Source organism: Simochromis diagramma, unplaced genomic scaffold, assembly GCF_900408965.1.
Source record: "Simochromis diagramma unplaced genomic scaffold, fSimDia1.1 OVJJ01000361.1, whole genome shotgun sequence".
NCBI classification, from domain to species: Eukaryota; Metazoa; Chordata; class Actinopteri; order Cichliformes; family Cichlidae; genus Simochromis; species Simochromis diagramma.
Window position 1 is genome coordinate 11,316,041 of NW_024386860.1, and position 27,381 is coordinate 11,343,421.

Genomic DNA, 27,381 nt, shown 5'->3' on the forward strand with positions numbered 1-27,381 from the left:
AACTGGTCTGCCCTTTGATTGCTTTGTGGATGCTTTTGGACCGTGAGTTTTGAACATAATTAGAACTGCATTTAAGTTTCTTGCAACTGCCTTAGGAAATAATTAATTTGGCAATTAAATAAAGAATCCATAAATATATACAGAGCCCGCAAATGATGAAAGGCTCATGTCACTGTTTATTAGGGACTGCTAGAGAAAGAAAATGCCTTCCGGAGCTACAGTATTTTTCCCAGGGAAGGAAGAGAAATAATAGATTCTCCCATAAAGAGTGAAAAATGTATTTTATTAATAGAAAATCTTAAGTCCATCATTTAGACTGCCTTACAGAGCAGAAATACAAATGTCCTCAATTCCCTCGTCTTTCTCAAATAAAGCAAAATAAAATGTGAAGCATTCAAGCAACACACAAAAAGCTGAAGATAGGAAACTCAGAACAAGTTAAAAAAAAATCATCACTAAAAAAAAAAAAAAAAAAAAAAAAATGTAAAAGTGAAAGTGGGACAAAGTTATATAAAGTGACAAGTGAGTAGCTCATGGTTAAGGTCCGAGGACAACTGTATGCCCCAGTCACCTGCAGGTGAAGGTTCAGCCTGTTTATCTCTGCACAGTTAAAACTTTGTCACCGTGTAGCAGCACTAGAGTTTCCTCATGGAAACACAATGCTGATATAGAACAACAAATAAACAAAGACAGGATAAGGCCAGTCAGTGAGAGAAAAAAAAAGACAAGTGCATCTACAAAATAGGCTTTAACAATTAGCACAATGCATAAAATCACTCCATAAACAGTTAATTAAAACATCAAAATGACCCAGTGCCTTCTCTTTGTGCTGTTTGACAGTTAGTGCAGAATGAAGAAAACAGGAAATATAAGTTTCACAAAACATCTAGCAACAGAAGCTAAGCCTGTTTTCCTGTTGGTTCACCGTCTTGATGAATGTTGGGTGGATTCCTCTCAGTATCCCCAGAATCCCACTGACTTTGGTGGTCAGACTTACTTTTCCCAAACAGCCAACTGAAGTCACTTCTAGAGCTAATTCCATGCAAACACAATCTTTATATAACACAGGACACTAACACAATGGTGTTAGCATGCTGACAAGATGATTTTACTTTTTGGCTAATGCTAAAAATGTTATCGTATACCAGTGAACCTGCAAACTCCAGTGCTGAACTTAAAACTGCAGTTCCCTCTGATGGCCACTTGAGGCTGGCTCCAGAAGACTTTCATGTTAAAATTCCCAATTTTACAACATTAAAAGCATTTTTAGCTCCGGATCAAATCATCGAACTGGATCTGAACTGAGTACTGTTGGTACTTTTGTATAAATTCATGCATGCTATTGGATAATATGGTCTCTTGTGAGATAGAGGCTGTCCAAAAAGTTTGCACTTCAGTTTTCGTGAGAGAAGCTTTAGTTTAGTAAAGTTTGTTAATTAGCAGTAATTAGTGGATTTCTGTTTCAATGTATTACAGTTTACGGATACAGTTTGCTAACCAAGCCTGCTTGCTTACAACTTAGTACCATAACGTCTTGTCTAAATATGATTGGTTCAGACACCACAAAACCAACAAGTCAGTGGCCAGAACACTATTGTTAAAGCCTGGTAATGAAGAATCTAAAGACCAGTTGCTATAGTACCAGCACGAGTTAAAACTCAAGATCTTTTTGCTAGCTTACTCAGAAGCTTTAAAACACATCTCACTGTGTTTGCAGCCAGATTTTCTAAAAGGTCAACTCTTTTAGTCATTTATTTTTCCTGACAACTGTAGCAGTCAGTCTTTATGGTGGTGTTTCAGTTAGCATACAATATTAGTACGCTACTATGCTAAATGCTAACACACCGACCAGATGACGTTGCTTTTGCATGATGGTGCTGTTTGAGTGCAAGAGCAGCGAGTATAATGGCCCCGACAACTGTGTTAGGTTGAAAGTGAACATAGAAACAAAAGTAAATGATTTCTACTTTGAACAACCAAAACTGAATCGTGATATTTACTTTATTTCGCTTAAAACAAAAATAAATCATCTCATAAATACACTCTGGGTGTCCGATTATGCTTATAAATGACATAGTAATAATTTTCTTAATAACATTTAATATAAAATTGGCACTTTTCTACACAGAAATTCAAAGGGATTATTCACATTTATCTCATAGATATTTGAAATTCAGACATGGAGCTCAGTGCAAATTGAGTAAACTCTATCATTTTGTTTAAAAATTGTCTGATTGAACCACATTTTGCTTGGAACATCAAACGTTTTCATCTTCGTCTTCTTCATCTGATTACATTGCAACACGCGGAAAAGTTTGTCCTATCAGGAATCAGTATCATAAAGTAAGCTCAACAGTCTGGGAGTTCTTTGGTTACATAGCTTCACTGATCTTAAAAATATTGCTGATGCGTTCAAATTAAATCTGATTCTAAAAAGTCAGCTATGAAAAAATATCCATCTGTTTTATACTAAGTGGAAAGATAGTTAACTGACATTTAAGTGAGATAACCCATTAATGCGATCTTGTAATACAGATTCCTGACAAGAGTTTAAAGTTCTTCACAACTTGAAAAGTTGTGGTTTTGCTGGAGTTTAGCTGGAATGGAGACATTCAGATTGCTGATCAAGTTCCACAGCTGTAAACAAAGGTTAAAGACTGCAATAAAGCTGTTGTGCTTTGTCCTTTAGTTTCAGTTTCATTTTATCAGGAGTGTTGATAGAAACCTGTCATTGATAAGAAGAGCAAATAAAGCAGAGGATTACAGAGTACAGCGTTATCTTTTTGTGCAATAACTGTCTTCACTCACTATCCTTGGTCCTCTTGACAGCTACGACTACCCTGAGTGTGAGGAAGACCAAATTTCATCCTGAGAGTCAGAGTCCTCCAATTGAAGATCCTCTTTCTCAGCTCTCTCAGTGTTGCCTCTGGCACATGAAGTGACTCTGTTGATGTTGTTCAGAGGGACGTACGAATAATCCTTGCGCTCGGGAAAGTGAGATGCCACTGAAACGGCACGGCACGCCTGTACGAGGTGAACCAGCAGGCTGGCTAAGAGGACAGTAGCCAGGGTGAAGGTGATGATCAGCCACGTTCGCCTGAGGAGTGGAGGAGGTTAGATCATTTCAATGATGAATCCAGAAGCCACATGTATCAGTACAAAGCACTCACTGCCTTACTGTAATGAGAGCAAGCAAGGTTTCCTTACAGTGTGCCTTCATTTTAAAACTGGATTTTACTGAGTGACTGAGTTCAATTATGTCCACAGCTGTATTTGCACTTGTGCAGTTTCTCCTTCTCCTACAACTTTAAACAGCTTTTCATACAGGAACTGACCCACTTGTGTGGCAGGGATAATATAAAGTTGTGGGAAATATGTGCATGTTTTTTTTTTTAACATCAAATGTTTTGATTTTAGGTTCCACTTTTATAGTATTTTATAGTGAACCGCTAACAGTCCTACAGTAGCAAGATTTACTGCTGCAGGGAGATTTAATGCCCAAAGTGACAATGGAAACAATGTAGCTGATGGACATCAGTTGGGAAAACTATATTTAGACTACCGTAATTGTCGGGCTATAAGCCGCTACTTTTTGCACAAGCTTTGAACCCTGCGGCTTTTAGTCAGGTGCGGCTTTTCTATGGATTGTCCATGAGCGGATTTGTTTTGTTTGTTCCGCTGTTGTACGGCACTACGTTGCCTGGCGGATGGACATGTGACCAACATACCACTCTTGAACCCCGATCCTTCCGCCAGGCAACGTAGTGCCGTACGAAGTAGCGCGAAAAACAAACTTCAAAGTAGCGCTACGCGTTCAGCGGGAGGCGTGGATGATGAGCGGCGATAAACTTGCAAAAAGCAAGTTATGCCCCAACTCCACCATTGGATTCTGACAGCGTGGAAAAGTGTGAAAACATCCACGATCACCAACGGATTTCGAAGGGCTGGACTGCTGCATGATGGAGAGGAGGCTCTTCAGAGGGTGTTCGACTCTGACACTGACAACGAGGATTTCTTTGGTTTTGAAAGTGACAACGAAAGAAAGGAGCTGAGAGTGGATGATGTAGCCACCCTGAGCCTGTTCGTTTCCGACACTGGAGAAGAGGACTTTGGTGGTTTTAGTGCGCAGGAAGAAGAGAAAGATGGTGGTGAATGACTGACTTTTCTTCTTGTTAAAGCCGTGTCACTGCACCTGAGCCTAAAAGGTAGTCTGAATCTATTTTTCTGGTGTGCTGTAGGTTATTGTTATGTACTACATTTGTTACTCATTTATGAAGCACAGTACATGTTTTGTACTTGTAATTACCACTACTTGTACATATACCCTAAAAGGTTATGCAAATATGTACCCATAACTTGTTTTTCAAAATATTAATAAAAGTGGTGTGTCTCCAAACAGCCATCTCTTTCCTGACAATTCGATTTGTGCATATTCTCTTACATATGATAAGACACCATTGCACCATTGAAACACCTGCGGCTTTTAGTCAGGTGCGGCTAATGTATGTACAAAACAGGATTTTCCCCTGATTTTAGCTTGTGCGGCTAATATTCAGGTGCGCTCTGTAGTCCGGGAAATACGGTATTTTAAAACATTTACTATATATAAAGACAATGTTATGGGTATGCTAAAGAGAAAAAGAGCCATTAAAAAATTACGTGTTCCTGAGTGTTGGTTAAAAACCAAATCAGTTGCTAAAATAGCTGCTTTAGGGTTAAAGTGTATTTTTCCAATGTATCTCATTCCTTAACCAATTTGTTAGCCTTCTGTTTATGTAGAATATGTAGAATATAGTTTATCATTTCCTGAAACAAATACAACTACTTTTCCTTGTCTGATAGTAAGTAGTGAGAGGAAAAAGCAACAAGCCGTGAGAAGAAGTCTGAGACATTTCTCACATGTGGCACACAACATGAGATAGTCTGCTAAGGGTTTCTTCTGACCACTAGAAACTTTCTGTCAGTACTGAGGCAGTTGCCTGGAGGAAGCTGCGTGCAGGACGACTGCTCACTTGCTTTAAAAAGCTACTTTCAGCTGCCTTCTTATTCACAAAGAGGTCATCATAAGGTGGAGCTCTGCATGTTTGAATTGGCAGATTTTTACACTATTTGTTAGAGGCAGGTTAAAAACTGTTTAATATTCAATAAGACTGTGCATGAGATTAGCATATATCTAATCAGTTTAACTGCCAGACTGAAAAGTTGGTGGTATTATTGTTACCGTGGTCTTGAGTCAGTATCTCCTTCACATGCTTGTTTGGATGATAAGGGACAGAAACAGTTAAAGATAACAGAGCTCCACCTACTTTGTCGCAGCTGATCGATCCCTGCCTGAAGTGGGAGTTGGTTTTGGAAAGTTACAAGAAATGAATGACAAAGACAGGCCCATCTGGAAGGCCCTGGGGGAAGGGGATTTCAACGCAGACATGCACTTTGACTACTGCTGAATATAACAAATTGGAACGTGTCCAATTTTTTAACAAACACGGTTTAAAGGGATTAGTTCTTTTTAAACGTGTCCTTTCCTACATAAGTGAACAAACATTAGAAACCATAGCAACAACTAACAATCCCTCACTTCCATGTGAAAGGTAATGAGGCCAGTGAATGCATCCCACCCCCAGAGTGTCTTTTACATGCCTTGTTTACATGTAAAAGAGAGAGTGTGAGAGAAAAAGCCAAATGCGGGTCTGGGCTGCTTCAGATGTTTTCCATTATTATTAAACTGAACTACAGTATTTAGAGCAGAGGGAAAAACTGGATCACTTATTAACAGGATCTGTAATTTTCTGTATACATAGCAATACCATATATACATGGAACATGGCCAAAGCCTTAGATTTCACAAACAGCTTTTTAAAAGCTCTTGGTTCTGTGTGCGGCCAGTGTGAGTGAATAAGAATTCTTGAACCTCATCCCCATTCATATTCCTTCTTATTTAACACATTAATACTACGTCGAGAGCTGAAATCAATGCTAAAAATGGTATCAAAATGGCAAAATGTAACCACTTTATTTTTTAAAAGGGAGACAATTTATTGAAAAGACCTCAAGATGCACAGCAGGGTGAAAGGTGACAGGGGAGGGTGGGTTAATGTTGTGTGATCTTTGACACTTACTCCGTAAAATAAGGCCGCTCTCTGTAAGCGTCTTCTTCTCGCCTCCAAGATATAAACATCTTTCTAGCCAGGCAGTGTCCAGCTATGGTGAGGTGAGGAAAAAGAACAAGAGATAAATGACAGAGGACACTGACTGTGGCTGGTCAGTGTTTTTAATCCCATCCTGCATGAAAAGGTAATTTTCTAACCCAGACTTCAGCCACAATTACACTGGCTGCTCCTCCTGTAATTGAAATCTCCTCCACAGCCAAACCTTGGATTTCAAATTGGTGTTTTTCCAAATAGAGCAGCATGGCCTACTTTTATATCAGCTCTGTGTGAAATTTAACCTACAGGCTGTCACCATTAAAGGGAAACTGGAGTAGTTATTAGCAGCTCAGGTTTCCAGCGCAGTTATAGATATTCAGACTATCACTGATATAGTTGGACATGTAAATCAGTAATCAGAAACAAAGGCAAGAAATCAAAGATAATTATATGTAAGTCACGCTAAATTTTGCCAACTTGTTACTCTTAGAAAAAGGATTTCTGAATAAAGTCTCCCACGCCTGTGCACCTCTGGGGAGAGGTTTATGTTTCTGTGTTGGCTTTGTGCACACGATGCCTGCTACAGACCTCATCTCATAAGTTATTGTTGGATAAAATATTGCATGGACCAATGAGTTAAACTGCTTAGAGAGATGTATTTGAATATTAATTTACTACGTCTTTAAAACTGATATCATAAGTCAACTTTGGAAAATGTTAACAGAATCAGGTGAAGACAGTATTTAAAGCTTCACTTTCTCCCATGTAGCACACAGCTTTAGATGTGTTGTCACGAGACTGAAAACACTGGAGCGATGGATAGTTAGAGCATGCAGTTAGGAAGGTAGGAAGGCCATTTGGAAGTTATGAATTATAGGTTTGTGGTTTGAACTGATACAGCGGTATCCGAGATCATTTTTTCTGTTTTTGTTGTTCCTATTAGAAACATAACAGAAGCAGTAAAAAAACAAGTCTATTTATATCATGATGTAAGTAAAATATCAGACCTGTCAGGCCACATAAACAGTGCTTTAGGTCACAAAAAATGGCGTTCCTGAAAACTCGTTATAGGGTCAAGATTTTCAGAAACTTGTTCTGCAATGACATCATGTAACATCAAAGGTGTGTGGCTTTATCACATTTTTATGCTTTTTTTTTTTTTGCTTTTGTGCAATGGCGGACATAGAGAAAATACTTTTTCTGTTAACGATATTATCTGCATTTTTCTAAGCATGCGGACACATGCGCACAAATGCAAATGCAAGACTCGCTTCTTCCTCTATGCACTGTCTTTTGTTTATATAATAACTTCCTGCCCCGGGCGTCTGATTGGCCAGGATTTCTATACAGTTATGGTCATATTACCATCTGTTGCTGCTATGGTATGCTCTTCACAGCCCTTGACACTGTGTTTTAATATGTTCGTGTGGGTGGAAATATTTTTCAAAACGATGCTTGAGAGGATAGGATTTAAGGAAAAAAAAGAAAGCTGAAAAAACCCCCACAAAAAAACAACATCAATGATAATGATAACATTAAAGGGTATAATGTAATACAAGTAGAGTGCAGAGTGGAATTAAAGCCTCTTTTAAATAAACAATGATTGAACATTACTAACTTTTATGAGGATATTCACTGTACTAGTTTTGGCTACATGTACCTAATATTCTGAAAACAGATTGTAGAGCAGAAAGACATAACCGTATGAGTTACAGTGGAAAGTTTTGAGAGCTGACATGCAGGTGAGTAACATTTCCAGTCCTCCCAGATGAGCTGACACGGTGCTCCTCTGTTTAGACAGACGGCAACAAAGACAGAGCTGCTTCTACATCTGCTCTCTGCAAATATTGAATCATTTGCTCATGTGAGAATATGCACACTTCAACACAATGATAAACACCATCTCTGCCTTTTCTCCTCAGGCACACACATTCTGAAGCTGATTTACATAGTGTCACATTACTTCAGTGTCTCCTCTCACACTGACTGTTTTTCCTCACACATATTCTCTCACTTTCTTACACTATGTTTACTATGTGAGTATCTCACCCTACTTTAAGGAGATGGGATAGAGAATGACTGAATCAACAAATGGAAATATATTTGAAACAAAGTAGCCACATTAACCAGCTGAAGGGACTGAGAGCTGGTTAATGTGTACATGTGTAGTGCTTATGGGCAGCAGGCAAATCAGTATTTAATATCTGCTCAGCTGTTTAACAGGAAAAAAAAAAGAAAGAAGAAAAATGTAAATGAGAAACACCACAGTGGGACTTCAGTTGCACTGAAACACAGTACAGATGACCACATTTTGAAATGTGATACAGTGAAACAGCAAAGTATGTTAGACAAAAGATTTGGTCTCCAACCCTGTGGAACTACATGCTTTAAAAGGTTGCTACTTGCTGTGATTTGGTCAGAAGGCATCTATTAAATAATACTTTAGTCTTTAATCTTTCTCCTCTCTTGTATGCTGGCTGTAAATTTTGCCCAGAAGAAAGCAGGCAAAGGAGATGAAACTGAGTTATTTGCATCTTGTTTCACTTCAAATTCTCTACAAAAACAACCATAAATGTTCCTGCTTTCACAACTAGCGGCATAATTAATAATTAAATATGGTGTAACAAACAGGCTAGGGATGAGGGAAAAGGAAGGAACAGAGGCGCTGTGCATAGAAAAAAAAATTCAAACTGTTCATTCACGTGAAAACCCCTGCAGCTAATCACCAGCTGCATGAGAGCTTAAGGACAGGGTTTCGTTCATCTCTTTACCGCTACCATCAACCACCATATGACCCTGTGTGTACAAGCAGTATGTGTGCCTATATATGGGTCTGCACAGGAGTTATTGCAGTTTTGTAACAACTTTGTTTGCATTCTTTTTATTTCAAGCAGTTCTTTTAAGTTTACTTTATGCTTTACGTAGCTTTAAAACAAAAAAAATAATTTAGCTTGGTTAACTTTAATAACCTTGGTCTGTACCTGTGTGTAAGGTGTAGTTGGTGCTTCCTGGCAGTGTGGTGTGGCAGCTTCCTGTTTGTGGGTCACATGGACACCGATCCTCACATTGACACTCATGAGCGCAGGACAGACCGTAGAAACCCAGAGGACACACTGAAAGAAAGAAAAAAATGAAGTGAATTTACATTTTTTTAATATTTAAATAAAGAACAAACAAATTTAGCAAACTAAATGGTTCATTTTGTGACTGAAATGGTCGTCAAGTTGATTTTTCTCTGTTTCTTTTCAATCAAGTTTAATCGTCGGATCTTTTAAATAAGTTCTGAAAAGTTTTAATACCCGTTTCATTTTTACAGCCAAAATAAAAGCATGAATGAAAACAAAAAGGTTATTGAGTGACTTCACTCAGACTTTTTTTGTGATACACCTGTTCAACTGCTCATTAATACAGATATATAGTCAGCCAATCACATGGCAGCCTCTCAGTCCATTTAGACATGTAGACATGGTCACAACAAGCTGCTGAAGTTGAGTATAAAACTGAGTATAAGAGTAGGGAAAAAGGCAGTTTGGTGCCACACTGGTGGATTTGCATGTTTCAGAAAGAGCAGATCTGCTGGGATTTTCCCACACAAACATATGGTTGTCTGCTTTACAGAGAATGTTCTGAATATGAGAAAATATCCAGTTAGCAGTAGGGCTGGGCCATACCATACTGTTCACAGTAATACCGGTATAATGTTGAGCAACGATAAGAAAATGAAATATCGAGATAGAATATGGGTAAAACGCGCATGCGCAGCGCCTTTGTTTTCATACGCACATGGCGGAGAATGAGAAGGACGAAAGCGGATCATTGAATGAAACGGATGAACCAGAATTGGTTTGTAAAAATGTTGCAACTTCAGTGGTGTGGAACTGGTTTAGCTTTCGTCTTTCAGAAAGCTAAACAAAGCACTATTTTTGGTAGAGCATGCTAGCGGGCTGTCGTTATTACCGTGTTCTTTTGAAAATACGGCACACTTAAAATCAATCCTTTTATTTTTCTGAAAATCGACAGTGCCCCTGTATAATCCAGTGGGCCTTATGTATGAATTCTGGTTGCGTTTACTGAACTCGAAATGATTTTATGTGGTACACAGCGCTCGAAAAGCTGTCAAATGTTTTAGTACGACTTTGCTAAGCTACGAAGCCGCACCGCTTGATGGATTGTCGGAGCATTACGGCTATCGTAGGCAGTAGCCTCGCGGAGTGATACCTACTGTGCTTCAACATAATATTACCGTATTGTGTGTGTATAACCTCTTTTTAAAGTTTTGTGGATATTATACATGGTTATGCTGAGGATATGTCAGCCAACTTCCACTGGAAATGCCTTTTGGTTAAACTGTCAGCAAGGAATTTGCATTTGCACTGTTAAATTTTTATATAACTTTAATGCACATAAAAAACAGCTGCTTGTTTAAGTGAAAATACATTGATGTTTTTTTTTTTTGCACTAATAAAGTTGAGGAGTTGTAAAGTATTTTGTCTAGTGTCAATTATATTGTCAGTTATATCGTTATCGCAAATTTTCAAATGTATATCGTGATAAATATTTTTGGTCATATCGCCCTGCTCTAGTTAGCAGTGGTTCTCTTTTTGAAAATGCCTACTTGATGCCAGATATGAGAGGAGAATGGCCAGAGTGCTTTGAGCTGACACAAAGGAAACAGTAACCCCAATCACCACTTTTTGCAAGCAAGGTTTTCAGCAGAGCATGTTTGAATGTTCAAGAAGTCGAACTCTAAAGCAGACGTGCTACGGCAGCAGAAGACCACATTGGGTGCCATTACTCCTCCCAAGGAGAGGAAACTGTGCCTACAATTTACACCTTCTCACCAAAATTGGACAAATGCTGCCTGGTCTGATTATTTTTAGTTTTTGCTGTTACATTTGGATGGTAAGGTTACAATTGAAAGCATGAATCCATCTTGCATTATATCAATGATCTCTATTTCTGGTGGTGGTGTAATGGTGTGAGGAATATTTTCTTGGCACACTTTTGGCCCCTTCGTACCCGACCATGCCTCGAAGACCATAGTGTGATCCACATGTGACACATAATACTAACTTGTATTAAGTGGTGTGAATTCTAGCCAACACAGCAAAGGTCTAGTTAATGATTTCCTTCTACAGCATAAATAAAAATGGATGGAAATCAAGTTGCAGTTCAACACATGTGACAGAACATACATGCAATAGTTCAACACAATAGTAAAGAAAATCCTTTTATTTCCACTAAAATTCTGAGTGACTTTCAACAGGTCCGGGTGAAGTGACATTTAGCATGCATAGCTCTACCTTGCTCACAGTAGTTGCCATGGAAACCTGGAGGGCAGGTGCAGCGTCCGTGGACGGGGTCACAGGAACCGCCATTAACACAGGAGCAGGTCTGATTGCAGCCGTCACCATAGAAACCAGCGAGGCACTCTGCAAACAAAAAAACAAAACAAAACAACAGAGACATTTCATGTAAGGAGCGTGTTTTATTTTTGTGTCACAGGACAGCAATCAAACAATGTGTGAACATACATACACATTTAAACAAAATATAACACAAATGGAAAAAAAAACAAAAACAACATGTAAAGGTGCAGTGGGATGACCAACAGACCCACACGGGTGGGAAAAATGCCACATTTAATCAAACCATAACTCACCATTAGAGGCTGGTGTTGGTGAAAGTTAATGAGGTTGCGTATGTGTATAGAAGAACAAAAACATGTGTTTGCATTCTTGCGTACGTGTGACTAGATGAGGCTTTTGATTACCTTGGCTGCAGTTCTTTCCTCTCCAACCAGCATCACAGACACAGCCATCTGCAACACAGATGGAACAGACAGAAAGACATGAATCACAGAGGACAAACAATGAGTCAACAATCAGTGGGGAAAACAAGAAGTTTGATCTTTCACTTATAATATCCCCTCTAGGCAGGCTTGATATATAACTGTAAATACTGTGCTGCTCTACGCTTCCACCACTCAAGTCAAACTGCAGTTTGTATCCAATTCTGGAGTTTGGAGCATGTCTTTACACATTGAGCTGACAATCATTGTCAGCTAGACCTCACATCTGTTAACTGGAGTCATCGGACTTCTTAATTATTTTTGTGAAGTTTGGACTTCAGTTTTGAAATTCTACATTTTATTAGTCTGTTACTTTGCACTACTTAGCTGATATCCATGTCTGCGGATTTCAAAAGTACTGTTTATTGTGGCAGCTTGCCAGCCAAGCTTACTAGCGTTTGCTGGTAACTTAGCACTCAACCCTCTTGTCCATATGTGGTAACTTCTGGGCCCAAAATACTCAAATAGCAGCAGCCAAAACGGTAAGACTGAGGTATCAAAATGTGAACAACACTTACATCATAGCGGCTACATCTTTTATAGACAATCTATGCTCCTACGTTAAGTCAATTCAAGTTCAATGTATTTTATAGCACATTTTAAGCAACCTCAGTTGACCAAAGTGCTGTACAAGTTATGTATATACATATACATATATATATATATATATATATATATATACATATACATACATATATATATATATATATATATATATATATATATATATATATATATATATATATATATATATATATATATATATATATATATATATATATGTACTACAAATCAAATAAAACAAAGAAATTAAGTATTTTGCATAATAAAAGCCAGAGTACTTTTGGCTCCTCAACTAGACCCAAAAGCAAGCTAAAAAAAGTAGGTTTTTAACAGTGTTTTTAAATGATTAAGAGATTGGGCAGCACTTATGTGAAAAGGATTGTTGTTGCAAAGATTAGAAGCCACCATTGAAAAGGCTATATCACCTCTGATTTTAAGCCTGGATCTATGATATCAAAGACCTCAGTGCTCAGCTAGGATTTTGCTGTCTCAAAAGTTCTGTTAGGTAAGGGGGCACCAAACCACTGACACTCTTAAAAAGAAGCAATCAAATTTTAAACTGGATCCTGAAATGGACTGCAAGTCAGTGTAAAGAGGTCAGTATAGGTGTAATGTGTACACCTATCTGTAGGTCCTCTAAAAAGCAATGAAAGGAGATGTTGTTTTTTTTAAAAATGGACCCCAAGAGAAGCATATATAAAATGAAAAAAATGGAGAACCCTTAGGTATTCCTCAACCAAGTGGGGACACACATAATGAATACTGTCCTAAATGCACAGGGGAACTCCTATCTGACAAATATGACTGGAAATATTTAAAGGCTGTACTCTTAATACCCAGACATTGGACAAAGATTACTCTTAAACCAGCTGCAACTGCACTAAAAGCTTTAAAACTCAAATTTTAGAGGGACTTGGAGTGCACTGATGTCAAATTCAGTACATCACTGATGACATGTTTACAGGGCTAAAGGTTTAGAATTACTGTACTATAAGTAATCCTGCTATTTTGCTTTATCTTTACCAGCACTTTCATACTTACTGGCAGTACAGATGCCATGGGGTCGGCAAGCTGATGGCTGACACACCAAAGAGTCACAAGCAGCACCCTGCCAACCATCATGACACAGACAGTGTCCGTCCACACAGTCACCGTGCTCGCTGCAGTTTGCTGGCTGGCATAGTCTTTTATGGATACACAAGATGGTGGAGACCTTTCGCTCACAGCGCCACATGTTATCTGAAACACTGGGAGGGAAGGAGATGTGTTGAAAGCATGGAAGGAAAGAAAAAACGTCTATTAAAAAATCAATTTATTAATTATCTTGTACACCTATATGCACACTTTAACATTAAATGTTGGAGAATAAAAAAGTAAGTGTAAAGTTTCACAAGTGTGAAGGGACAACTCACTCACCAATGATCAGATGGATAGCTGGCCAAAACGCCATTTTTAACATAGGTGGCAGATCCGCCCCCATCCAGATTAATGGCATTGATCACTCCATGCTCCTTCAAGAAATCAGCCATCTCCCAAAGACTCAAACTGTGTTAAAAAAAGCAGCACTGAAAAAAAACTGAAGACAAACATTGTGGCCATAGAAATGTTGAGGACTTTAGTCATAGTGCCAGCGTGTCAGAATCAGTGACTGCCAAACAGCCTGGTGCATCTGTTACTGTTCTGTCTGTCTACATTTATTTGGTTCTGTGTTTTGTAATTATGTAACTACCATGTTTCTCTCACAAAATCTTGTGCATGAGTCATTCAGCTTTGTGTATTGTATGGAAACAAACATGCATGGGTGTTGCATTAGCTTGGGCTATAAATTCCTTGGTATATGCTGCTGTACATTGCATACTTATCCCCACATACAAAAACAATAAAACAAAACAGATATCCATTTACAAGAATATCTCAAATAACTGTATACAATACAAACATTCATAGTCCTCGGAAGGTGAATCCTACTGACACACAGGTAAAAGTTTCACGTGATAAAAAGATCATTTTTGGAGCAGATGCAAGGTAGTGCTGACATTTTGCAAAAATGTCCCACAGATCACCTCTCATGGTTGGATATGAATTGCTGGCAATGTGGACAAGTGGCGAGCTTTGGTCAAAGATCATATATTTCAGACAGTAGAAATTATTTCTAAAAGTTATCTAAAAGCTTAGTCTCCAATTTGTCTTTTGCAAACAGTGTTTTTGTCACGGGGCAGACCGTGTGGAGTGAGTAGAGGACCCAAGAGCAAACAGAGGTGAGGACACAAAACCGGACTTAACAGAAGGCGAGCCTTTATTTAGGGCCGAAAACTTATGGAAAAAACAACAAAGTAACTGAGGGAAAACCTGAACATAGACTGGGAAACCATGACTCTGAGATATAGACTATGACTAAACAAAATGCAAACTGTGACTTATTATGGCTGGGAAACTATGACAAGGGGGTAGGGGAGATAACACAGACGGCGCAACACAGACTACATGAAACACAGAGACTAAATACACATGAGGGATGATCAGGGGAAGTGGCCACACATGGGAGCACAGCTGACACACATGAACCTAACGACAGGACAGGACAGGAGAGGTGAAACTAAATACACTGACATTGAATACAGACTTTCAAAGTAAAACAGGAAACATGGAGATTAGACATGACATGAACTAAACATAACCACGCAGACATGACTCATGAAAGGTAGACGCACGAACCAGGGAGACGGAGTACAGGGGAAGATGACAGAAGCGACAGCATGAACTTGACAACACAAGACACACAGACATAAACACATGAAGGGCAAGGGAGGCTTAATACAAGGGTAATATAATTACAAATGAGCTGGAATAACGTAATGAACCTAAACAAACAATAAACATCAAAATAGACTAAACACAAAACACTGGGTCGCACGACCCAGGACCATGACAGTTTTTGATCTTGATTCTGTATGATGTCAACAAGGGGAGGGGTATATACTTAATATGGTCACCTCAGGTACACGGTAGCTCTGGGTGTGTGTCTCCACAGAAGCCCCCCTCTGTCATTTAAATCTTTTTTGAGAGGCAGTCATGCAGAAGACAACAGGCCTAAATACACAGTGTCCTTTAAAGGAGAGGAGCTATCATGGTTTGCCTCAGACAGAAGATGACCTGGGGGCCTGCACCAAAGTCCATTATTTTCCACTGTGAATGATGCAAGCAACTCTAGCGGAGTCACAGTTTGCCACAGGTTTTCATGTGTCACCTGCCTGCCAAACTTAAAAAGAGTGAGTCTTTTCAAAGATTCAAGGGTAGAGAAGAAAGGTGTGGGATGCTGTAGATGACGTAACTTTAAAATTGAAACTGTGACAATAGATGACAAAACCTCATCTCAGTAGTCTGGCTTAATTTTTGTTTTGTTAATCTAAATGGAATGAAACAACCATTAAACTCTGCAAATAATTAAGATAATGCAGATTAAGATAAAAATGATAGTCCCTGAAGAGAAATATGTTCTTGATCATGAGAGCATGCAGACCTGCCTGTGTCAGAATTAATACAAGAAGAACAAATACCAAAATATATTGTTTTTCATTTACTCAGTATGATTTACCATCATCGTGGTGACAATGGCACTATAATATGAGAAATAAAGTATATACAAAACACAAAATCTTCAAAAGCTAATGAGTCAAAAGCACTGCAGTCAAATATTTTCATGTTGTTGGCATTTTACTTTATGTTTGGGTTTGTCTGGCCAAATTTCTAAAACAGACGCCTGCTTATTTCACCAATCGCGTGTAGAGATTAGGCTAAAAAGTCCAAAAATGGTTCTTTGCAGTTAAGATGTCTCACAATTCAATGCTAATCAATGCATCACATAATGAACACAGAATGATTAATTAATTGTGAAAATAATCATAGAGGTCAGTTTCTGAGGTCACAGCTTCCTTTGACCTGACTTTTTCATGTTTTATTGAGTGGGAGGTGGCCCTATATTGAGCAGAGATATACAGAGGGCAGCAGACATGTTCAGACGTGTCCGATTGTTGTGCTTTTCAAACCCCGATCATAAACACAACAATAGAATATCTGAAGTCAGTGCAGGTCTGTGGGGTCACAGCACTAAAGGTGGAGGGAAAATTAGATCAATGCAATTGATTGGTGGAGTATCTAAGAGGGCTGAGCTAATATAAGCCTGATAGTGTTATCGGATCTCTGTTTACCAAAACCCCTGTTTACTACATTCACTGTCAGCTTGTTTTTATTTTTCAGCCTCCAAATGACCTCGACCTGCATTAGTCCATCATCTTGTTGTTCAATGGTGTCCTGAGATGTTGTTATTGATTAAACTAATCTATAATTAACAGCTATATTTTGAAACAACTTTATATATATTTTTTTGCATCTTGTGAAAATATTATTTCTCTGCAGAGTTTGTGGACACATTTTTACTGTTGCTGCTTCTAAAAAAGATGTTTTGTTGTCAAAACAAACCTACAAGACAGGAAACAAGCAGGTCGAAAAAGCTGTGTGTTCATGTGTGTTTTGTGTGTTTACGCTTGAGCATCTGTTTACATTCGTGATGTGTCTTCTTAAGCCTTTTCCCACCAAAATACCTCTGGGGGTTTTGTGTGCGCTATGAGTTCAGGTCTTCTTTCTTTTGTTTTTTTTTCCTGGGGGAGGCAAAAGCAGATCTAATCGTTTGTAGGCTCTGGAAACTGCTGCTCAGTGCTAACTTGGCTGTTTCTGCTCAAAGCTGATTGGCTGTTTCTGAACCTTTTGTCCTTGACGGCCAGAAGTCTTCACCTCTTCAACCTCGCCATTAACAGTGTGAAGTTTTACTGACTGACAACAAAACAACAATGCAGCAACCTTGCCTACATTTATAAAACCCGGTGCTGTACCCTGGTGTTGTGACAATAATTCCCTCCATTGTTCTCATTGTTTTTATGGTTTAAAAAAAAGAAAGTCATCAGAAAATAAAAACTGATTAGTAGGATGATATTCTCTGATATTTCCTGATCTCAACAAGGAAGCTGCCAGTGTTAGGCTGTAGATGCTTGTGTTACAAGATCAACAAAAGATAAACACTGATGGATTAAGTTTGGTGTTGGTATAAAACAAATTTTAAAGATTCACTTTTTTCAAGGTTTTAAACATCTTTAGAAAACCAGCAGGTGGAAAATATGCAAACAGTCAACATGTCATTTTCATGGTCATGTCAAGTCTTTCAATGAGCTGAAGTAAACTGGAGACATTCCAACGTACATGGAGGTTGTTTTTCTCTTCACTGTGTGTGAAATCGGTTCCTGGATATTAAATTCCCACTTGGGACATCCTGTGTTGACTCAAACACCAGTGAATCACTTCAAGCTAACAGGATAAATTGACTCTTTTCTTACATTTACACCCGTGTTTGCCGTTTCTTTTCTAATGGTTGGAGTAGATAGCTTCCCACTCACTGTGTGGTAAATTTAAAAACAAATTGTTTCAATTTCATCACTACTTCTTGCTTCAAATTTCTTAAAAAGAAAACAGCATTGTAAACATTGTTTATCACCTTTCCTTTTCTTACCCTCGTGCTGTTGTCTGTCCATCAAAATGAAACAGGATTAACCTTCCCTCTGCATCGTGGCCCACTGCCGTCCTCGCTGAAACTACATCCACAAAAGTGCGGAAACCCCCTGTGAAAATATGAGAAAATGCTTTTTTAATTATGATGTACGATTAACAGTTCAATAAAACCTGTTAAATCAAACTGTCTTGGATTTATCCCACCATAGAACTCAGGATCTACAGAAATGTGCACACCAGTATGAACCAGTTATTCCAGATTAGGAGTTTTGTGATTAATTAACTCAATATTTTGTCTTTTTTATGCTGACCTCACATTTGGGAATTTAAAGTCTAACACCTTTTCCTAACCATGCCTTTACATCCAAATGATGCATTATAAAGACATGACTCAATAATGCCTCAGTGCTGCTATTTCAAGCTAATGGCTGATTTAAACTTCTGCAGTGAATGCTTGTGGAGCCTACAATGTAATATGCAAGTCCCCAGCGTTGCTGCTGGCATTTATGTTTGTGCTTGGTGCATTATGTGTCAATTACCTTGTGGTCATGTCCCTGTGTTTTATATTCCCTATTCCCTCCTGGGTCCCTACTCTTTGTTGTTTTTGGGGGCCAACATACTTTTCCCTCAAGTTCTACCATTCCTTTGTGCACCCCTCACATCCATACTGACAGTTTCATCAATGTCCTTTCAGGAATTTGCTGACATTTGTGAGTCCTTATGTTGAAGCTGACATTAATATTCCTTATAGTGAGATGATGATTGTTTTTCTCTCACTGATAAATTCAAAAACTGCAGTGAAAATTAGCCAGAAATGTGTCAAGTTACAGTGTAGTTTATGTCATAGGGTTTCCACTTAATCATACATCCCCAGTAACAAGACCAAACATTTAACTGAACGAATGAAGAAAAAGCAATTACCTTTATTAGAATGACCAATAAAATTTGATAAAAATATTATTTCAATGTTGTGTCTTTGCTCCAAAACAATGTTTAAAATCACTTTTTGTTTCAGTATGGTTTGATTGAAGGGTCAATCCAGGGTGCCAGTTCAGTTCAGTAAAGCTTTAAATACTGTGATCAACTGTTGGCTACAGGAACAAGGCAGCAGCTATTGAGACAATAAGGTCGTGACCTTTGAATTTTTTTCTGGGAGCCAGGTGCTCCAACACTGTATAGGGAACACTTACAGCACTTAAGGTTGCTGTAAGTGTTCCCTATACACAACTAAATTAAGGCAAGCTGCATGACATTGATGAGTAATGTGGCTTTTGGCCATTACATTTAGTCATTACTAATATCTATCAGTCAATACTGAGAACTACTACCTATTCCAGCTAGCTGGTACACAGAGACATATAGTAGTGTACTGGCTGTTAATGGGCAACACATGAAAGGCTGCACCATGTCTCTTGCACTGCTCTATATTTTTCCATGTTATAAATTCAGCCTTGAAAAAATGTATGGGTTGATAGATAAGGCTAAATAAGACAAGATAAAAATTACTTTAATAACGACTATAGTGGCTTAGGATTAGTTTGTTCTTTGTGTAAGACAAATGACTCTAGACGTGTCATGTTTATCATCTGGCGCCATGCCACACCCCCCGTGTTAGTTCAGAGCTAGATTTAGAAAACCTGGGTCTACACACATGATAACAGCTGTTAATTTTAGTGAAGACAGAGAGTGTAAGCACAGACAATGTAAAAGAATTAGCTGTCTATAAATGTAAAGACATTGTGGGCAATATGAACAGGCCTCTGGGTTATGCCAGTACTGAAGCACTCTAGCCAGTTAGTTACTGAATCTGACAGGCTGGATCCTTTTATGTAACAGTTTAACGTAACCAAAAATCTGGGTTCATACCGGTCCTAATATCAAATTTTCACTATGCAAGTATTGTGGAATAAGACTTTACAGATAATATCGCAATATCCATATAAGATTTTAAAAAAATTCTACCAGTCAGAATCAACCTTTACTTTTATTTGCTTAACTTCAGTCACCATCATTTATAAATATCTCCATTTCTCAAATCCTAAAATCTTACGATTGAAAACCTTTATACATACATGTGGTCAATAAAATGAATCCAGCTGGATGTGGATTTGCATCATTACCTGTTTCCTGCGTCTTGTTGCACTCGGCCTCAATGCTCTCATTGATGTAAATCTCGCCGTTTCTCAGTAACCACACCACCCCGCTGACTAATTGGACAAACGGATTGGACTGATCCAAAACGTCATCCTGAGATAGATACCTGAACGGTAAGAGGGGAGAAAGGAATTCAAAAAATATATAAATAATAAAATAAATATAATACTACTGTAGTACATATTATAATTTCATGTTTCCATATTTGATATTTGTGGTGATAAATAATGCTGGTAGGTAATCATCTACTTTAGTCCAGGCTGAAATGTCTGACATCAATTTGCACAGTTTTTTTATGCACCCCAGAGAAAACAAAGAATATTTTTTTACTTTTGTGTTACGACTACTAACAAATCCTCTTTTTTACCACTTTAGGTTCAGGCAGCTTTATTAACTTTAACAGCATTTCTGTTAACTTAGAGGGATAATGTTAAAACAGCATAGCACGGTGGTTCCCACATTTGTACTCGCTGTAGCTGTTTGATGCGTCTCTTAATAAAAAACAAAAAACAAAAAAAAACACACAACCCACACACAGATATCAACACTTCAGTTATCTAACAACATATTAGTCATAGCAAACAGCTGTTTGGACTCTGTACTTGATTTAGTTTAGTAGACCAAAGCTACTGAACTTTTGGACACTGTGTCTACAAAGAAAAACTGAGCTCGGCTCCATCTGGAGGAGTAAACAGCCCAACAGTCACTTCAAACTAGGACCCAAAACTGTCATTTTGTGGGCGAAGCAATGCGTCCTATTTTAAATCAGAGGTAGGTTTATTATGAGCTCGACTGACAGGTCATGGACGGCACAAAGGGCCCAAGCAGGACTGTGAGCAGGTTATTTTTTTACTGAGGTCCACTCGCTCCCTGGGAGTGTGACCGACGACACAAACCACATCATGTTGCATCATGTGCATTTCTGACCTCAGTTATCAAACAAACAAGTTACATAGAGTCCTTCATGGTTTAAAGATAGACGATGAGCAGATGTTTTGTTTTTGTTCATCGAGGAAAATGTGGTGGCTTCACATATGAGTGTTATTTAACTTCTAGCTCAATTTTAATGTGAATCTCTTTAAAGCATTAATGTAAAGATATGCAGTTTTCTTTTTCTACAACAATTTGATGATAGTTTAATGTATTTCCACTGATTTAACATGCTACAATGATAAACACTAGTTAGATCAGTGAGTGATTCAGACATGAGCTCATCTTCTTTTGTTTTTCACATTAAAAAAAAGAGCAGAGGTTATAAGCTTATGCAAACAGGAAGTCACTGTATTGCAAATGTGCATTACTTGGGACAAAACCTGAAAAGAGGCCAGTATCAGAGGCAGAGGTGAGAAGATATTTTAGCGCCATGATGTCAGGTACAGTTAAGAACAAAGAGGGAATGGAAAGAGGTTTGTTTTTATTCACGGTGTGGTTTCTGGCTGTTTGAAAACACTGATGATACAAACTGTGAAAGTGGGCTGTACCTTGTAAAAATAAATGCTGGCTTGTACGTTGAATATTGTAATCTGAGAGCTCAATCTAGCAGTAATTCTACAATTATTGGTAACTTCACAGCGTGTCTTCTGTCCTGTCTCCCTCCCTTCACCCCCCCTAACTGGTTGCAGCAGATGGCTGCCCCTCCCTGAGCCTGGTTCTGCCAGACATTTCTTCCAGTTAAAAGGGAGTTCTTCATTCCCACTGTTCCCAAGTGCTTGCTCATACCAGGATGTTTGATTGTTGGGGTTTTCTCTGTATTATTGTAGTGTCTATGCCTTTAAATATACAGCACCATGAGGTGACTGTTGCTGTTATTTGGTGCTATATATAAAATTGGATTGACACGAACATTTTTGTTACTTTAATTCTGCATCTTTTCTTTTTCCTTTGTTTTAGGATTTTTATCTTTTTAGGAAAATATCCAACAGTCAGCCATATAAAGCACAGATGCCTGACAGAAACGGTACTTGAGACACACTTGACAGAGGAGAAAACGTGCTGTCTGGAAAATAAAAACATACTGATATGTATGATCACACTTCTTAAAAGGTTTGACTTTTTTGCCTCCTTGCATACTGTGTGTAATATGCTGTTTAAAGGGTGTTTAAAACTGCATATAAAACATTACCTCACCTTGGATCATGTCTGTTCACGCAGATATCTTTGAGTATTTGGATGAACTCATCCTTTGTCTTTGGGGCTATGATCTAATGGTGAATCAACAATCACTGAAACGGATTTCTCTGTTTTACATTTTCAAGCCGCATTTCTTACCCAAACACTAGGCTGCCGTCTTTTCTGATTCCAAACTGGGCATTTTGCAGTCCTCCACTGTCCCGCACCACCCTGCTGTTGCTCACCACGTTTCCCAGACACTCCCTTGTTTTTGTACTGAAGAAACCAGCATTTTGCGCATACAGGCACTCAGCCGCTTCAGCCGTCTCTCGTACTGTTGCCCTCACTCTCATTTCGCAGCCGCCTGGCCCCCCTGGCTCCAACACGGACACCGTCCTCAGGGGGTCGTTGACCACTGTCATGTGTCCTGGTAAGAAAGCCGCAGCAGGATGAGGTGAAATTGAATCTTCAGTGATATATAATAAAGGATTCTTGCCAACACTTTGAGATGAAGGTGGGCGAGTACAGAAGTAAAAAGAGGGATCAATAAATCAAACACCAGAGATTGATATTATTTTTTGTTCCTTTAACTTATGATGTCATCACTAACCATAAACAATTCTGGAGCTCCCCGGAATATTCGACACAAACAACTTGGTCTCAGCAACCGGCTGCCCGCTGCGGTTACTGGAGGCCCAGCTCTCATAGGTGGTGTTGCCATGAATGATGGGCTGACAATCCCTGACATAGCGATGAGAGTGGGAGGGGCCGTGGCCTTGTGTGTAGGGCAGCAGGATGTCATCGTCCATAGACTCTCTGCAACGAGAGAAGAGTTGTTGGTCTTAATTGAAAGTGACAAAAGTCAATTAGAAAGTGCCACCTGTGGCAGGTGTTGCATGCAAAAACATTTTATGTGTGTGTGGGTGTGCCTTTGGTTCCAAGTTGCACCCAAGTGTTTGTATATTAGAACTCTACCTATAGACAGACAAAGGAAACACCCTGTCTCTACACAAAGGCCAATGTAGAAATAGCATTTCTCAAGTGAACTTAGTAGATAGTTGGACAATGTTCCATCACAATTCTTTCAAGACTGTCTGGAGACTGAAAAAGGTTTTACTGGGGAAAAAAGCCAGATAAATGAACGGACCTGTTAATCCCTTCATTGATCTAAAGACATAACTGAATCTTTGTGTACGTTTTTGTGCAGAAATGCCAAACATTTTCTAGTTCCAGCTTCTCACAACAAAGCTCTGGTGCTTTGCTTTGTCATATACTGCCAACCTATCACATATCATATTATTCTGGACAGTTTTTTGATCAATGCCAGCAAATTGAAAATTACTATGGGTTCTTTGAGATTACAAGGGGCTCCATGCTTTTATAACCAAAACAATAATAATAAAAATAATAAAATTATTGAAATCATTAGTAATCATTAGTTAGTAGCCAACAAATATGTGTTAAAAACAGACACCTCGACTAATATTAGATGCAGCAGTTTCGCTAGAAAAATAAAAGCAACAAAAATAACAAATCCTGATATCCACTGCACCAACATGTAATGTCAACAAACCCTTTAGTAGCTCAGTGTGTCCCATTGGCTCTCTGTGAGGAAGAAAAACATTCCCACATCTCCAAAAATAAGAGCTACAAAAACCCCTTCCCCTTAGGGACGCTGTGGAAATAAAAACGCATTTGCGTGTTAATCTTTAAACAAATAAATCATGTGAGGACATATTTTAATGGAGAAAATTTCATCACAGCCTTAGCTGGTCAAATCACAGTTTCATCACATGAAGGAATGTGTTTTCAAAAGTGCTGAGTTGTGGTTTCTGCTCAGGGTCATGCAAAAATAGTCCATGCGCAGCCTGTTTTTTTTCCTAAATCTTCAAAGATCCCATTATTACTTGAATGTTAAACTCTTACTCCTTAATTTGGTTTCTTAGAATTCTTATATTCTGAAGTATATATACAAAACAAATAACTTGTATGTATGCCCACTGCCCAGTAAGAATATTTTGGTTCTTTTTATATATTTTTTTTATTCAGGTTTCAATGAAACCAATAGCCTGATGGCCCAGAGCCAATAAAAACGATGTCACTGGCCAGCTGGCAGTTTTTCCACCATTTGAGAACTTTTGCTGTAGCCAGTATTTTTTCCCACTAAAAGGGCCATAAATGTTCTTTCTCAAACCACCTGTTTGGACCTCCTAACATCTACCACTAGGTTCTTCATTAATGTGTGTTTTATAGTGTCAATGCACAATAACATCAAGTTGTTTTATACTGTAAGGTAAAGGTCCTGCAGTATTTAGGAGAAAACCCTAACATTCAATCGACCACCTATCAGCAAACACTTTGAGATCGTGGAAAGGAAAAACCCCACGACCACTTGGGGAAGAGAAGAGAAAAAAAGCTAGTCCAACCTAGAATCTATTAACTAGTTTTCAGCTTAACACTGAGGCAGGATGTCTCTAATTTTAGAGATATTGCTTACATGAAAAAGGAAGACCTACACATTTGTTTAATGTGAGCACTGAAGGAGATATCCTGGCAATAAGATTTCTCACAGTGTTGCTAGGTGAGTATCTGGTTAATTACATCAGTTCTCTCTGAATTTAGGAAAAGAAAATTACAGGACATCCAGATGTTTATGTATTTAAGACGTGCCTGTAGCTTTAATGTGTTATCTGGCTTCACAGATAAATATAGCTGGGTATCAACTGCATAGTAAAGATTATGTATGCAGTATTCTAAGCATGTATGGATAGTACTGCACATAGATATGTTTCAAACCATTCCAGTGCAGTTTCTTTTTAATACCAGCAGTATGTTCTAATCTCTGTAGTAAAACATTGTGGTCAGTGGATGCTGCAGTTAAGTCTAACAGGGCAAACATAGAGTCCACTGCCCGAAGCATAGGAAAATAATTTGTAACCTCCACTAGTGCTGTTCCTTTGCTGTATTTAACTGAAACTCTAATAATATTATTTAACTATTTCTTGCAGATATCTTTAATAATAATAGTGTATTCATAATACCAGTTGAGCTGTGCTAGGAATGTTTAGAACTACTAGGATTTATTGTATAACCAATATATAACCACTGCAACCACTAAACACAATCCTTTACCTCTTAATTATCAATATTAATTAAATATTAACATATAGAATATACAACTTTCTTATTGCAAATCAGTATGTGCATTCAAAGCAAAGGGGGTTCCATTTCAGAGAGTGTTTAATCTCAGCTGTTCTGAGTTAGTTTCATCTCATTAGGTGTAGAATACTGGCTTATATTTTGTTTGTATATTTTCTTACATTGTGAGTTCTTGTGCTTTGCACATGTCAGCGCTGACGGACTCGTAATGTACTTGAATTTACATTGTACTTTTGTAGTCTAACTGACCTCAAAGATCTTCTAACAAGTCACACTTTTAACTATACATTTATATAACACTTTAATACATACACTTCATGTGCCTGTCAGTACAGAATTCCTACTTATTCAGACACACATGCATTTAGACAGTGGAAAGAAGCTAGGCTACCAAGAGAAAGCTCAGTACCTGTCAAGTTTTTTCCCTCAACCTCTGTAACTGCTGTCCCATAAAAAAAATACACATACATGATTGGTGGATCTAAAAACCATCTGAATAGATATGGGTCAAACTGACCCACATTTATTCAAAGAGTGGTGAGCCTCTGTGTACAGAAATTTGTAGCACCTGTACAATAGCACAAAACCTTAAATTATTGTAATTTTTGTGTATTTTGGTTAATTTTAGGAGAAGTCATAACGTTTCTGGCTAAAAGAATGACATTTAGGCTTTACCTGCTACTGTCAAATATCAAAACTGATCCAAGTTTAAGTTTCAAGTTTATAATACATCAGCGCCGTCTTGCGGCCAATAAATCCAACTGCGTCAACATTTTCTCCAACCGTCAACTTCCGTGTTAAATGAAACCAAAAACGTGACGGCTCGTCTTGTGACCAAAAGTTTGGGTTAAATAAATATTATGTACAGTTGCGATCACAGAAACACGGGAAAAGTTAAGTGTAAAGAACACTGTTAGTTAGTGAGAAGACATTCAATCGAGCCAACCACAAATGACTTACACGTGTTTGTTAATGCTGTTATTATTTATTATTAGGTGTATTTAAATAAGCACATTAAATTACGTACTGTATTTGCGGTTAATAGTGAATAACCGCAAGAGTGAATAGTGAACTCTGGACTCTTCTGATAAGACTTTAAACATTGGACACTGTTGCCCAACAGCTGGCAAGTGACTTTACCTAAGTTTGTATGCTGACGTGTAGGTAATTAAACACTGTACATTAAGTCAACTTCATCCCGAAATATCGTCAGCCACCTACCTCAAGTGATTTTTTATTTTACCAGAAAAAGAAAATGAAGAAGACACGTTTCTTTTAATCTTTATTCTTGGCTAACAACAGTTAGTTAGCAGTTGACTATATATAACGATTAGCTCAACCAGGAAGTAGCGCCTTACCGGGTATTTGTGGTCTGGGACAGCCGGACACAGAGCCACAACAGCAGCCAGACACACGTACATTTCACCGACTCTGTTGCCATATGAAGAGGAAAATTAGCCTGTCAAACTCCTGTCTCCTCCTGTGGATCCCACATCCTTATCAAAGCCAGCAGAAAACACACGGCAAACTCCTTTTCCTGCTAAATTTCAAAATAATGGTTGCTATGTGGCACATCATTGTCAGAAGAATAGATATGAAAGTTATTTCATGTCTGTTTTGCAATATGTTCGTAAATCATTCAAAAACAAACAGAATCTCCCCTTATTTTAATCATCAACTATTTGTGGTAAATGTGAGTATAGGATACCGGCTCTTATTTTGGCAGCAGAGTCATGCCATATCCGGTGGTGTTACCGGAACACCGGTAACTACAATAAGTTCAATTGAATTAGGACTTTTATACCTATTTAACAAATCAGATGTATTTTTTATATTTTA

At 38.3% G+C, this 27,381-nt stretch overlaps 1 protein-coding gene across 1 annotated transcript; it reads right to left on the reverse strand.

The window, feature by feature from the left end:
• Positions 1–262: 262 nt before the first annotated feature.
• nagpa (N-acetylglucosamine-1-phosphodiester alpha-N-acetylglucosaminidase) lies at positions 263–27,069 on the reverse strand. Its single transcript, XM_040030533.1, has 12 exons — positions 26,901–27,069; positions 22,994–23,199; positions 22,543–22,810; positions 20,241–20,380; positions 18,122–18,230; positions 13,978–14,106; positions 13,603–13,808; positions 11,920–11,967; positions 11,450–11,578; positions 9,128–9,259; positions 6,120–6,201; positions 263–3,097 (listed from the first exon to the last, which is right to left on the reverse strand). Exons 1-12 carry the CDS (start codon positions 26,981–26,983, stop codon positions 2,836–2,838), a joined length of 1,794 nt encoding a protein of 597 aa, XP_039886467.1. The 5' UTR covers positions 26,984–27,069; the 3' UTR covers positions 263–2,835.
• Between the last annotated feature and the right edge of the window lie 312 nt (positions 27,070–27,381).